The sequence below is a fragment of the Neovison vison genome, chromosome 4 (assembly GCF_020171115.1).
Source record: "Neovison vison isolate M4711 chromosome 4, ASM_NN_V1, whole genome shotgun sequence".
Taxonomy (NCBI): domain Eukaryota; kingdom Metazoa; phylum Chordata; class Mammalia; order Carnivora; family Mustelidae; genus Neogale; species Neogale vison.
The window spans coordinates 39,469,450-39,484,072 of record NC_058094.1 but is presented as its reverse complement, the minus strand read 5'-3'; the positions used below and the strand labels follow the sequence as shown (position 1 = coordinate 39,484,072).

Below are 14,623 nucleotides of genomic sequence, written 5' to 3'. Positions count from 1 at the left end.
ATCCAGCAGGGACTACTGGCAAAGATTTTCATCCCTGAAAAGGACAGAGACATGTGAGAAGATCTCCCTCTCCTCCTCCCTGCCCACCTTTAAGTGAGGCTGGGGAATCATGAGAAGACAGCCAAGAGAAGAGGAAGAGCCGGAATGGACCAGAGCCCTCATATCATGGAGCCACTGAAGCAAGCCTGTAACTTCCCATCACCAGACTTCTTGTTACTGGAGAAAAACTATCTCCTTTTTTCCAAATCATTCATCTTCAGGTATTGAAACTTTAAGCCGAGCCTAACCTTAGAACAAAGCAGTTAAAGGAAGCCTCAGCCGCTGTTCTGGGTCACCCAACCTCAGCCAGCCCTGCTGCTAACTGAGCTCTGCGGGCAGGCTCTCGTTTGGATGGTCAAGAAGGTTCACACCCACGTGCAATTGCAACTGGCTGGGACTGACCAGAGTGCTGCGCTGAGGGTTCTGATGCACTATGCGAAGGCTTAATTACAGGTTCTGTGGTAAGAAGTGCCTAGATTCGTAGTACCAGGTATCTATCTGCTTGGGCCACCTGTTTACCATTCCAAGTATGGATGAAGTCTGGATTTGGCAGACCTGAGTTTGGGTTCTGGCTCTACTGCTTACTACTACTTCAGTGGTTTTGGTCAAGTCATTTAACCTCTTTGAGCCATTTTACCAGATAGTTGTTACAACTGAGATAATGTAAGAGACTACATCAAGTGTCACACCGATGGGGACTATTTTGTTATATTTCTCAAGGCTCAGCTGAGAACCAGGTTGACAGGAGGCAGGGAGAGAAGGAATTCAAGGTTGGAGCCTTGTAGAGTATGTAACCGAACACGCGACCAGAGAATGTGGATCTGGGGTCCACAAGCACAAAGCCAGAGTTTCGGGTGAAAATGAATCAGCAGAAGTGAGTTGGGACCCCAAATGGTGAAATATGGCTGCAGAAGATTCCAAAAGCAGAAATGAAGATGCTAAGGACAAAGAGAGATAAAAGCCATAGACTTAATAGCCTGGATTTTTTCTCTCTCTTTCTTTTTTTTTCCATTTGTTTATTTTTATTTTCGTTTTTTTTTTTTTTTTTTTGCTGCCCCAACCCCTGAGGGGTATAAGCCACCCATCAGTAACAGTGGTTCACAAAGGCCCAGATTTCAAGGGGTGAGAGGGCAGGAGGAGTTTCCACAATTTTCAAAGGGACAAATAAGGGCAAAGTTTCCTCCCTAGGTGAGGCCACCCCATACCAGTGTGCCTCCCTGCCTTGTTGCAAACTGGTGTAGACCAGAGGCAGGAAGCCCAAAGTGTAAGGAGAGACAGTCCGAAGCTGATAAAAACTTGCCATAAGCTATGAGTAGTAAGACTAGTTTTGTCTCCTCCCTCACCCATGGCATAATCAAACTCCTCATACTCCCAAAAAAGCCCACCCAGTAACAAGTTTAGAAACCAGAAAGCGGCCTTTTGTAATAAAACTCAAAGTTGAGGAAAGGGTGAGGGATTCAGTCTAACAAGAATTACTGCAAAATGCCCTCACTTTCCGGGTTATTAAAAACCTAACTGCCCTGTGAATTCTTAGAAGTCAGATAGCAAGAGGCTTCCTTTAGTTCCCATATGGACCTAAAACACTCAGCAGCCCTATGCAGGAAAAGGGAAAAAAGAGATTGACTGACAATCCCAGGCAAAATCTGAGAGATTGAAACCTAGAAGGGGGGCAGAATTCAAAGTGCTATTTGTACATAGCTATGTTTCTCATGTCTACAACTGAGAATGGCACATACAGGAGGCAATGAATGAATGAGCCCATGGGGAGGTAGTGAACCCCAGATCAGAGAAGATCTCCAAAGAACCAAAGAGAGGGGCATGAAAGAGGGGCCAGGGAGTGAAGGCTTCGCACCTCTGAAGACGCGAGTGTGTGAGCTGAATTGGGCAGAGAGTCCCTTCTAACTTATAACCCCAGAGGCCTCTGCATGAATCCCAAGATGATTGAGCATCAGATAGAGGCTGCTCTCCAGACCCTTTCGCACTCCACATATCACTAATGGGTGTTTAAAAAAATTTGTTTTTTCGTTGAAAGCATTCAAAATTGGGAGATTCTGCATAAAAATCCTGATTCCTCCCACTGCCCTTCAAAGATGCAGCTGCACTAGGCCTGCGCTCCCAAGTAAACAATCTAGCTCTGCAGAACAGTCACACACCATCTCCACCTCGGCCCACCGCTCCCAGGCTCACACAGAGGGAAAGCCGCATGTAGACAAAGAGGACCACCTACAAGCCGGGAGAGAGGCCTTTAGAGGAAACTAACCCTGCTCACAATTTGATCCAACACTTCTAGACTCCAAAACGGAGCAAGTCAATTTCTGTTATTTAAGCCACCCCATCAGGGTCCTTCAGTACGGCAGCCCCAACAAACGAATACATACATATACCCTCATGAAACAAATCTGGCCTGCTTTTTTGCAAATTTAATTACCAGACTAGCCCTGAGGCATGTGACTATAAACTGTGTTTTAAACTCATACATTCGTTTAATATTTGAACACCTACTATGCTCTGAACACTGCACATTTATTGAATCATGCCCTTTATCACATAAACCAATTTTGGGGGGGCATTTAACAACCCACTTCTAATTTTTTCCAACTGTTTTCTGCTGGGCAGCTTTTCGTGGCCTTTTGTTGCTGTGGCTGCTTCCCCTGATGAATAGAATTAGCCTTCTTATAGATGCATTATGAACAGCATCAGAGACCCTAGTTCTCAACCCTGGCTAGACAACAGAATCATGTGGGATGTTTCTAAAACACCTAGACCTGGACAAACCCCCTTCCACATTCCGATTTAGTTGGCATTTATGCAGAGCTCCGGCTGTATATTTAAGCTTCTCGGATCATTCTCAAGTGCAACCAGAGCACTGTTACTCTAGTCTGAATGGGACTTGAACGTCACTTGCTATGCTACTCGAAGTACAGTTCACAAACCACCAGCACTGGCATCACCTGAAATTTTGTTAGAAATGTAGAATCTCAGGTTCCACCCTGGACTACTGAATCGGAATTCACAGTTTCACAGGATTCCTCACACAATTCAAAATTCAAAATTTGAGAAACGCTGGATTTCCACTAAAATCATCTGGAAAACTCGTTAAAAACAAGAATGACCTGTCTTCCTCCCAGAACGAACCACAGAGTCTCAATTTCTGCTAAGGGCATGAGAATCATTGTTCTGTAGCTAGTCACACCAGGGCCTGAGACCTACGAATCACTCTTCGAGGCCAACGTATACATCCCCTCACCTATGCAGCCTCGGCTCCACCTTCCAACCCTTTTTTTAAAATAAAAAATATAACAGAGATACAGGCTTTTATTTTTCCATAATGCATGCAAGCTTACAACTATTTATACTGTTTGGGAACAAAGGAATAATTGCATTATTACCAGGGTGTCAAATTACCAAGACAACCAGTAACTGATTGCTTTTGGGAGGTTATTTTCACAGAACACAGAAACAATTTCCAAATTATACTTCCAAGACCCGTTATATTATGAAACCAGGACAAGCTGATGATATTTCTAACAGTCACACAAGCCTCCATCTTTCTCAGGCAAAAAAGACTGATATTCTGGTGAAGGGTCTCAGGTAAGCACCTTATTCTATCAGTCTTTGAAAGATTTACAACAGAACAATCTCTCTCTCTCTCTCCTTTCGTGGATACAGGGGAATGGGAGCATCTTTTCATCTCTTTTTGAGACTCCCTATTTATCCTGAAGACTTTCACTTCTAAGGCCCATTTCTGGAACTTCATTAGTTAACATTCAGAGCAAAAAGCAAAAAGCAGACCTGATGTGATCATGATAGTGCGGCCCACCACTATCACCACCAAAATAGAGTCCTGATCTCCCAAAGTAGTCAAGGTTGAATTGGCACAGTGTCGGATTTTCCATCAACAATACAGGTGGAGAGAGGAAGATACCAGGTTGATCATAATTGATGTAGCTAGGTGACGGGTACACAGGGTCCAGGTACCATCCTCTCCATTTCTGTGCTTGTCTGAAAATGTCCATAATAAAGAGCAAAAAGTTAAAAAAAAAAAAAAAAAGAAGAAGAAGAAGAAGAAAGAAAGAAAAAAGCAGACCTATACGGCTATATTGTCCCATTAGGCAAAAATGGGGGAAGTGGTAAGATTTTACTTATGGCAAAATAAGCAGCATATAGCATCAATCTTCCACATACGCAAGGCCACACCTAGAACAAAAGAGAAAGCATCCAAAGTAACATTATTCTGCTTTGGATTTGTTTATGTGATTTATAAAATCCACTAATGATGAACTAATGATTGGACAAAACCGTGGGCAACCCTCACCCAGGCACTGTATTGGCCCATGACCCCTTAATTCTCCCCTCCTCACTCTGGGGAATGTCCCTTCCTGTCCTTGCCCTCACTGAGAAAGAGGTATACTTTCCGTGAGGCTTCCCAAGCCATTTCTACCTGCATCTCCAGGCCCTTCCACACCAGGCTCATTCCTGCCCTATGTTTTTGCTCCAAGTCCCCCACCTGGCAATCCCTCTCTACAAATTTTGAGTCAAGGCCTCCCCAGCCCTTGCAGAGCTCAGAACAAGGTCTCCCATAAGGAAAAGGAGATTGGGGGAAGGAATGTGTAGTTACAGTCCTACCCCTCCACCCTTAGGGATGCAAAGGAGAAAGAGGGCCCAGCTCAGCTTTTATACTCACTGGAAATGAGCCCTGGAGATCCAGAATGGATTCTGCCCACCCTGTCCCCATGCCCCAAGATGGAAGCCTATCCTAAGGGTATTTAAAGGTAGAAATAAAGAGAGCAAAGGACTGCTGAGAGTAGAAAGCTGGGGAATGAGGGCCAGATGGCCAGAGGCTACCACAGAGGAGGAAACAGTATGAGCTAACTGGGTCTTAAGGGGCACCAAAAAAAAAAAAAAAGTTGGAACAGGAGTAAACATTAGTCCACAACACTGCTGCCTTAGGGCTTATAATTCTAACACATGTGTAGCCATGAAAAGAATTTTCAACATGAGAATTATACAGTGAACCCAGGAGTCAGAGCCAAGGTCTGACCACAGACCAACTTGGCCTTCTGGCTTCCTCTACCCTCTGTTTCCCCAGTGCGTGAGTGTGCACAGCAAGTCCCACCTGTCTCTCTAGCTGTATGCAGAAAACCCTGGTTTCTCAGTTGTTTTCTCTTTCTGAGCAGTGGTAATATTGCGACAAAAAAGGGAGGGAGAAGTGGAGGAAAAAAGGGGGAAGGAAAAAAGTGGAGGAAAGGAAGGGAGGAAAGAAGGAAGAGAGGGAATGAAGGGCAAGTAAGGTATAGAGGTGTAAGATGAAGCAGACACGGGCCCACAGATAAGAAATATCACTTCCCCAGCAACCCCGCTATAGTACTCTGGTCCTGTGCTAGGAAGGGATAAGTGGAGTTGACAAAGGTACCTAGGTTACATGTGGGTCCATTCCCCACCCTCACCTGGAGCCACGGAACGATGACAGTGAGCACACGTCCACACACCCGCCCATCGGGCTGGTAGGCAGCAGGGTTCCTGGAAGGTGTGTGTCTCATGCACTGGCAGGGGGCCTGGGTCCACAGGCAGTTCTTGAGGTCCTCGCTGACCCAGAGGTCAACTGGGGTCAATAGCAACATAGACAAGTCTCAGTGGCCTGACAGTGACGGGGCACGGTATAGACCTTGATGAATGTTCAACAGTAGAAGGGCCCAGAGGCAGGAAGAGACACATGATGGTATAGAACACGTGGCATAGTGCTTCTCACCCTTAACCTCATCCATGCCTAGCAGTCAAGTGCTATTCTGCATATCCAGCAGGGCAGCAGAGGCACCTGGCCAAAGTCAGAGATCCAGCAGGTGATGGCAACTAGGCTGGTGACCCCAGGGCTTTGGAACAATTAGTTTTGGCTGATGGCCAATACCATGTGCGCTAGCTTCATTCTGCAGTGGCAACAGAAAAACTTGCCCTAGATGGCACACAGGGCCAGCATGAACACAAAGCTCAGCAAGTCACTGGCCTTGAAGTAGCAGAGCTTGAGGATGCACTGGTCCTCTTGGAGGATGACTCACAAGTGTCCATGTTAAAGACAGCTAGGAAGGGCCAGAGCCAAGTTCATGGTCCAGGCAATGTAGACAAAGGCAGCACACACTTGAAGCATGTGCGCTGAACATATAAACAGTAGGACTGAGATCATTTAACATGTAACACTAATGTGAAAAAGCAAGAAGGCCACAAGGAGGCTAAAGAACATGATCATAGATACCATATTCTTGTAACTGAAGTCCAAAGGGAATACAGTGCAGAGGCCAATATGAAGAGAAGGCAGACAGCCAAACACATGTGGTTAGCTAGACACAGGTCCAATGGGAGGTAGTAGCGAGGCCAGTGCCGGATCAGTTGGACTTGTTTGCCCCAGGCTCTGGGGTCTCCACTGGCTGCCTTGCTGGACCTTGCCTGCCTTCCTTTCCTTTCTCCGCACGGGCCCCTTCACTCATAAGGTAGTACTGCAGGGGATTGGGCCACAGTTCTTCATTGATTATCTCCACAATCTTGTCAGACTCAATGGAGCTGTGGTTTGAAAACCACCCAAAGAAGCTACGGCTGTTGTCGGGGTTCCCCTGGCTTAAGGACTGGAGATCATGCCCTGGGAGCCACTGGATTGGAGTAGAACGAGACACCACCTGACCCGAAGGCCCACACCCATATTCCTTGATGAGCACCTTATTTTGGAAATAGGGGTTGCGCCCAAAGTAGAACTTGATTTTGTAGCCCAGTCTGGCAAGGCCAAGCTCTTCCACTTCCAAGCTGTTCAGGTAGCTGAGCACCTCTTTGTCTTGGTTGTTCAGAAAGGACGATAGCTGGGGGTGGTTCTGAAAAGCTTGTCCCCAGAAGCCCGGGATATTCTGGATGAGGAGGTTCCTGCGCTCTAAGTGATGCAGTCGCAACTGCCCAAACTTCCGCGAGAGCCGAAGGTAGGCCCTGTCTGCCTGGGCGTTCATGGTCTCCAGCTTCAGCTGGACGGTCTCCAGCGTATCCATGCTGCCATCTGTCGCCAGGGGCCCTGACCCTGCATCCTTCTCCACCTTCTTTTCCTCTACCACAGGGACGGAGACATTCTCGCCTGTGGCCCCCTTCTTCAGCTTCCCACCAGCTATGGCCTGAGGCCCCCTCCCCGCCGTGCTACAGGTTTCTGGGGCCTTCTTCCCGGCAGGGCCACGCCGATTTCCAACGCGGGGGCCATTTTTAGGCCTTCCCACGGTTCCCACGGTTCCCACGAAGACAGTGTCTGTTGCTAGGCGCTCTGAGAGGGATGTGGCCTTCCCTGGGCCGGACCTAGTCGCGGCCTGCCCGCGATCCCCCGCAGCTCGGGCCCGGAGCGCGAGGCCACAGTCCAGGGGGAGCCGGCAGGCAGCGTCCTCCCCGGGCCGACGGGACGGCGCGGGCGCAGCGGTTTCCAGGCCACCCCAACCCGCGCCAGCCTGCACCTGTGCCGCCTGGGTTTCCTCCCCGAGCCTCTGGCACTGTGGCGGGTCCGGGTCGCGGGGGGTGTCGGCAGGAGCAGCGCGGACTCGGGCCTTACCGCGGCCTTTGCCCCGGCTTTTGGCGCGGGAAGACTTTCTACCCCGACTTCGGCCGCTCATGGTGGTAGCGGAAGCGGCTTCAAAGCCACGCTCCGACCCCGCCGCCCCTGGCGCCAGCTCGCGGTCCCCAGCGAGCGGGCCTCTCCATGGCAACCGTCGACGTCACGGCTGTACGACTGTACCGTCGCGCGAGGACGGGCTGCGCGCGGCGATTGGCTCCGCGGCCGCAGCTGCGCAGGAGCCGACCCTCCCAGACACCCCCTCCTCCATCGCACCCTGCCTCGCTGTGTCTGTTGGAGGCGGGCGTGCTTTCCTTTCTTTGCTTCCGGTGGGTCGCAGCGTGCCCGCTGGCTCTCGTAGAGCACGTCTGATCACTCTCACACAAGACAATATGACGACAGCCATCACGTCCATCCCCATCCCCCTCCCCATCATCTTCTTTCTAAACTAAACATCTTCCGTTCCTTGATTACCTCTAGTGGCATTTGCCACGAGGAAACTGTCGTTGGCCTCTCTGTTTTCTCTTTGAAAGCCTTTGCTGAGGGGTTTGCCACGGTGCCTGAGCTCCAGAGAATGTAAAGGTGGGTACCATCAGGCCAGGCCACAAAGCGATTTGATAGGTGGTGGGATGTTACCCGTGATTATAAAAATAATAACCAGTATTTTGTGAGCATCAGTATGAACCAGGCACCTGACTCCATGCTGTATATGCATCCTCTCGATAAATGAGGGTAGTGGGGGTGGTGTTCCCACTTTCCGGATGAGAGAACTGTGGCTCCAGGACCCCAAGGAGTATTCCTGATATTACACAGTAAGGAATAGAAGCACAGTTCAAATCCATCTGGCTATCTGGCTCTTGACCTTGCTTTATATTCACAAGTAGATAGTCCTGCTCAGGCCTGCTCTGCAGAAGGCCAGCCTTGCAGGGTATTCTCTCTTCTACCTAGGAGCATAACCCACATCCTCTAAGCTGCCTCAAGCCTAGTTTACAGAGCTGGTCTTTCACTCAAAGTATATAGGACCAGGAGTGAAAGCCACAAGTCAGAACTTCTGTAATTGGAGTAAAATAGGAATGTGGTCAGAGCCTCCACAGTGGCAGCGAGGAGGTCTTAGAAACTTCTTGGATCCTGCATGGAAACAGCCAGACAACCTATCTCTTGTTGAAGGGAGTTCTAGACCATGCTCTTACTAGCCAAGTGATAGGACCTTGAAATGGTGAGACCAGTGGTGAGACCATGACCAAGAGGAAAGTGAACAAAAACCTCTTAAGGTTGTCCTTTCAGGCTCACGAGGAACAAGAAAGCCCTTGTACCCAGCTAATGGAGAGGTAAGTTCCAGAGCCCTTGGGAACTCAGCACCTCTTTACTCTTACTTGTCAGTGTGTGGCTATAGACCAGCAGCCTGGCATCACCTGGAACCTTGTTAAAAAAGGCAAATTTCAGGCCCTGCCCCAGACCTACCAAACCAGAATTTGAATTTTAGCAAGATCTCCGTTTATTTGTATCTACATTAAAGTTGAAGTATAGGACACTGGGGAAAAGAGAAATTATTTTGATACACGCAGGCCTTGCTTTAAGCCCGCCCAGTGCAAGTGACCACTGACTTTCTCAAAACTTCTATAGTCCTGCGAGGCTCTCTATGATCTAGCAAGTTTCCTCCTGCCACTTACTTCTCTGACCTCATCATCTAGTCTCTCCCCCTCCTTCCAACTATACTGGTCTCTTAGCTATTCTTCAGACTCACTAGGTAAGCTCCTGCTTCTGGGCCTTTGCACTGGCTCTTCCTTCTGCCCTAAATACTCTAGCCCCACTTGGGGTTGGTCATCTTGGCTGGCTCCCTTCACACTTTGCTTAAGTGTAACCCTCACAGTGACCATCCTATTTAAATTTGCCACCCATCCCATCCCTCTTCCCCTGTGCTACTTTTTCGTTGTCCCTTAGCACTTACTGCCTTCCAACACACTATCCCAATTCTTAATTCTGTGTATTAACTGGATCTCCTCTCCAGAATGTCAGAGTAGGTATCCTTTGTTCATATGGGCCAACCAGTGTCTGATACTAATGAAAAGCACTCCTTCTTAATTGCTGAGTGAAAGAACCAACAAAGTAGAGTTTTAAAAAACTCTACTTTGGGACAACTATCATATGATCTCCCTGATATGAGGGAGTGGTGATGCAACATGGGGGCTTAAGTGGGTAGGAGAAGAATCCATGAAACAAGATGGGATAGGGAGGGAGACAAACCATAAGTGACTCTTAATCTCACGAAACAAACTGTGGGTTGCTGGGGGGAGGGGGGTTGGGAGAAGGGGTATAGGCTTATGGACATTGGGGAGGGTATGTGCTTTTGGGTAAATTGGAAGGGGAGATGAACCATGAGAGACTATGGACTCTGAAAAACAATCTGAGGGGTTTGAAGTGGCGGGGGGGGTGGGAGGTTGGGGTACCAGGTGGTGGGTATTATAGAGGGCACAGCTTGCATGGAGCACTGGGTGTGGTGAAAAAATAACGAATACTGTTTTTCTGAAAATAAATAAATTGGAAAAAAAAAATAAAAATAAAAAACTCTACTTTGGGTTTGTAAATTGACTGTCTGAAATTCAGAATACCTATTTTCCCCACAGAAGCAATTTTACAGGTGAAGGTTATATACTCAAATGAACATATGAAAACTTGTTAAACTCCTAACTTAGACACAGAATTATCTTTCAAAATGAGCACCAGTCAGGGACAGGATGTAGGAGAAAATCTAGAGTGATAAATTTTAAAAATTAAGTTAGGGGATGGTGTGCCTTGTTGGCTCAGTTGGTAGAGCATATGACTTTTGATCTCAGGCCCCACATTGGGCTTGGGACCTACTTAAAATTAAAAATAATTAAATAAATAAATGCATTCCTCCTTATAAAAAATTAAATTAGGGGAATTAATATTTGATTGAAAGGGGATTAATCCAAAGATTACCTTAAATTTTTGTTGAAGGCCCTTTCATAACCACTTCTTCCCTAGGCCTTCCTTGAACGTCCCAGACCACAGAGAGCAGTCCTGTCTTTGATCTCACAGAGAAGTTGTTAACTGTAATATTTATCTGGCAGTTAGACATGCAGTTTCATGCCCGTCCTTGTACAGAATGACCTCTTAAACTGGATAACCACAGTCTGGAATTGTCTGTAAATCTCAGAAAAAAAAAAAAACAACAACAACCTTAAAAATCCACTGAAGTAGTCGCTGTTCCTCTGCAAACAGAAATTGGTGGGCTGGCCCGCTTCTCCGAGCACTCAGCTCAACCAGCCTCTGTTGTCAAGACCCTTAATCCAGCATCAGCAGCTGCGTCATGGACTGCTTGCCATGACGAGATTGATGTGGGAGGGGCCACTGCAAACGGTGCATATTCTACAATGTGCCTTGAGCCTGTTTTCATCATGTCAGAGAGATAAACATCAAGTGAAGGGAAAAAAATGTGAGACTAAGTCTAACATTTTCTATAAAGATATTCCTCTGGTCCAGGTCACCAGCCCTTATGGCTTCTATATTTAAGAGGTTGGTCCAGCTGAACTGAACAGTGATTTTCTTCTCAGGTATGAATATTTAACTTTATATAAGACCATAGCTTGAGTTCCCCACTAGACAGTAAGCCATATAAGGGTAAGGACTGTCTCTTTTATCCCCCAAAGCTGCTAGCACGGGCCTTGCATATACCAGTAATATTACTGAAAGTTCACATTTATTTTGTACTTTATACAGTGCCATGTTCTAATTTACTTAATCCCCACGACCACTTCATGGGGCAGATGCAGTTATGGCTGCCGTCTTAGAGATGAGGTTATTGCTATATGAAAATCTTCAGTACCTTGCCCAAGGTCACACAACTAATTAATGATTTTAGCTGGACAATCAAAGTCCAGCACCCACACTCTTAAACACTAGTCCGTGATGTAAAATTATCATTCGAGAGATTGAAATATCAAACTCTTTCTAGTGGGTAAAAATACCTTTCAATGTTGAAAAATTCTGTGTATATATAAAGTTTTAGATACACATGCATGTACATACACATTCTTACAGATGTAAACATAATACATACATATGTCAGTTAGTCAAGAATCCTTTTTCAGTGGAGTGTATACTGGTGTGCTGATACTCAAAGGAGTTTCATTTCAACTGTCCATGTTGGGAATAAAACATCTCCGTTTGCACTGCATTCTGTGAATATTTTGAAAGAAATACAAGTTTACTATCATGAACTGAAATCTGGGAATTTTGGCCTCTTCCCAATTAGGGACTTAAATCCATGATAATATAAGCATTGATTCTTTTGAATGTGATGATTATGTCATCAGTTGCAGTGTTTATGAAAAATTCATAAAAATGTTTTTCAAAATATTAAAGTAACTAGTGTTCACCTCTGTTCTCTAAAAATTATACTTTCTGCGTTCTTTTTAAGGTTTGTCTTCCTTGAATCATAGACATTAACAAGCTGGGAAAAAGACATTCCAGTGATCCAACCTATTTCCCACTAAGAGACTAACATTCCCCACAGTTTCTCTGGTAGAACTTTAAGATCCCAGACTTGACATTTTTAGCCACAGGGTTTTGTCTTTCCCCAAGGAGATAGTACGAGGCTCTTAAATGGCAGTAAGTCTTGCTTACTGTATGGAATTTTGCCAGCTAACCCTCCCAGGTTATGGAGGATCATGAAAAAGAAGAGGGTGACATAAAGAATATTTTCAAAGCCAAGAGGGAGAGAAAAATCTGCCTCTTATGGTAAATTTCGAAAACCATTTAAAGTTAATATCTTTAGACATGTGCCTAGATTCTTTCCGATTCCTCCCCAAAGAGGAAAATTTTTTACTAGACCACCTAAGTCATTCAGTTCATATCATATAAGTAGCTGTAAAATATGTTAAAATATTGACAGATGTATTCTTACTTCTTGGCATTTCTTTCTTACCCTACAACATTTCCACCATTAAAATTAGATCTTTAGGCTAAGGCTTTTATCCTAGAGAGAGAAAAGTACTGAAGAACCTAGCAAGAGCTGAATTCAGCAAGTCAAATTCTTCACTTTGAATTTCAAAATAGTCTCTTGAGAGGGGAAGATACAATGGTTTTTTAAAAAGAGGAAAAAAATTAGCTCTTCAAAGGCAAATCCTGGAGCACTAAGTGCATAGAGTTTATAACATAAAACATAAGGAGGAAAAACATATGATGATATATAAGCCATTTCTCCACCACACAAGCAATAAGAATGTTTTCTGAGCTGGGTTTAAGGATCTTGGAGAATATTTAGAGAGTATATAGCCAGTGCAGGATCTCTCAAGAAAAGGATTCACACAATTACCCCTCCAAGCGTCAAAACTCTTGGGAAGTTGGTAGAGACCATCCTCCTGGAAAAGACAGACATCTGAGAGTGGGGAGGACTAGCTCACAGATTGAAAACTGAAACCCAGACAAGAAATCCTTTGAGGGCTTCTTTCATCACAGGGCAGCCAAGAGAGTAGAAAAGTATGTACAGAGTGTTAACTTTAAAAATAAAACCATCAGTTATTTTACAAGGAAAAAAAAAGGATTTATTCAGGAATAACAAAGAATTGTAAATCAGAACATGCAAGCTGTAGCAAAACTATAGGCAAGTTCAGAGAAAAAAGGAGAGGAAGGATCTTCCGTATAGGAAAGGGGGAATTGGGAAGGGCTATTACAAACAAAAGTCCATTGGAGGAAACTGAGAGTTTGAAGTTTGGTGGCTTTTCACTGGCTGAGTTGTAGCTGTTTCTCATTGGCTGGGTAGTTGCTGGGCAAGAAGAAAACCTTCCTCCTGCTGGGGTGATAAAACCTCTAAAGTAATATGGCCCAGCAAGGTATGATTCTTACTGTTATGGTTGCAATTGTCAACAAGTGGTAGGGCATAAGAGCTCCCTTTCTGGCCTCCTGACTTTATTATATACAAGGTTTCCCTGCCCCCCCCTTTTAAAGATCTTATTTATATATTCAAGAGAGAGAGCATGAGCATGGGAGGGGTAAAGGGAGAGAGAGACGCATGCTCCCCGCTGAGCAGCAAACCCCATGTGGAGCTCAATCCCAGGACCTGAACTGAAGGCAGAAGCTTAACCTACTGAGCCACCCAAGTGCCCCACAGGTTTCTTTTTATCTTCCCAAGGTTAAGTGTTGCCAAAGGCATTTCTGAAATGGCCTGTCCTATCCTCCAGCTACCCTACTCTCAATCTCTCACAGCCCCAGGATAAAGTGCAAGAGCAGCCATACATTTCCCCATGTTTAGTAGACAGAGGCGTGGAGGTTAGTTAAGAGCATTTGGGGAATGTGAATGGGCTTGTATTGTTGGCAAAGAAGGTGCAGAGTGAAGGACTCGGTGACTAGAGACCATAAGGGGCACTCTTCCTTAGCGGATGCAATGGTAGCAGAGGCAGATTTCAAAGAACAGGCAGGTCCAGCTAAGCCTCAGCATAAAGATGAGATTCACACCAGACCTTCCTCCATCAATGAGAGGATGGAGAAGTCTTAGCCCTGGAAAGAGGAAAAAACCAACAGGGAACGTCCTGCATGATTAAGTATTTACCTAAGAAATGGGAATTTTAAATGCTAAGTTACCAAGTCACTTGAATTGCCATGTTAAGTTATCTGAACTTTAAAAGTTGCTGGAATCATGAATAGTCATACTCACTTCAGTAGTATTAACTAGTCCAGACCCAGAATCTAATGGGTTTTGTCATGCAGCACCAAAGCTGGAGAAACTTAAGAGACAGTATTGTAAAACTCCTTAGAAAGTAAGTTGCATTGATAGTTTTAGAAAATAACAGAAGGTATGAAAAGAAGGGCCGTAAGACATGGTTGTAATTATGTAAATTATGAAATCCATGAAACTCCAATCACCAAATATGAGCATTTTCACTACAATTTAAGGAGGGTACCTAAAGCAAAACTAAGTGCTCTCCAAGAAAGTCTGTCATTAATTGGTTATGGGTTGAATTTAGAACTATGAGTGCATTTATTGCAGTCTTTAGTTTT

At 45.4% G+C, this 14,623-nt stretch overlaps 1 protein-coding gene across 1 annotated transcript; it reads right to left on the bottom strand.

Annotated features, from left to right (window-relative positions):
- Positions 1-3,336: 3,336 nt before the first annotated feature.
- TSPYL5 (TSPY like 5) lies at positions 3,337-7,664 on the bottom strand. The gene is made up of 2 exons (XM_044245246.1): positions 5,487-7,664; positions 3,337-4,236 (listed from the first exon to the last, which is right to left on the bottom strand). Exon 1 carries the CDS (start codon positions 7,662-7,664, stop codon positions 6,417-6,419), a length of 1,248 nt encoding a protein of 415 aa, XP_044101181.1. The 3' UTR covers positions 3,337-4,236; positions 5,487-6,416.
- Positions 7,665-14,623: the final 6,959 nt, after the last annotated feature.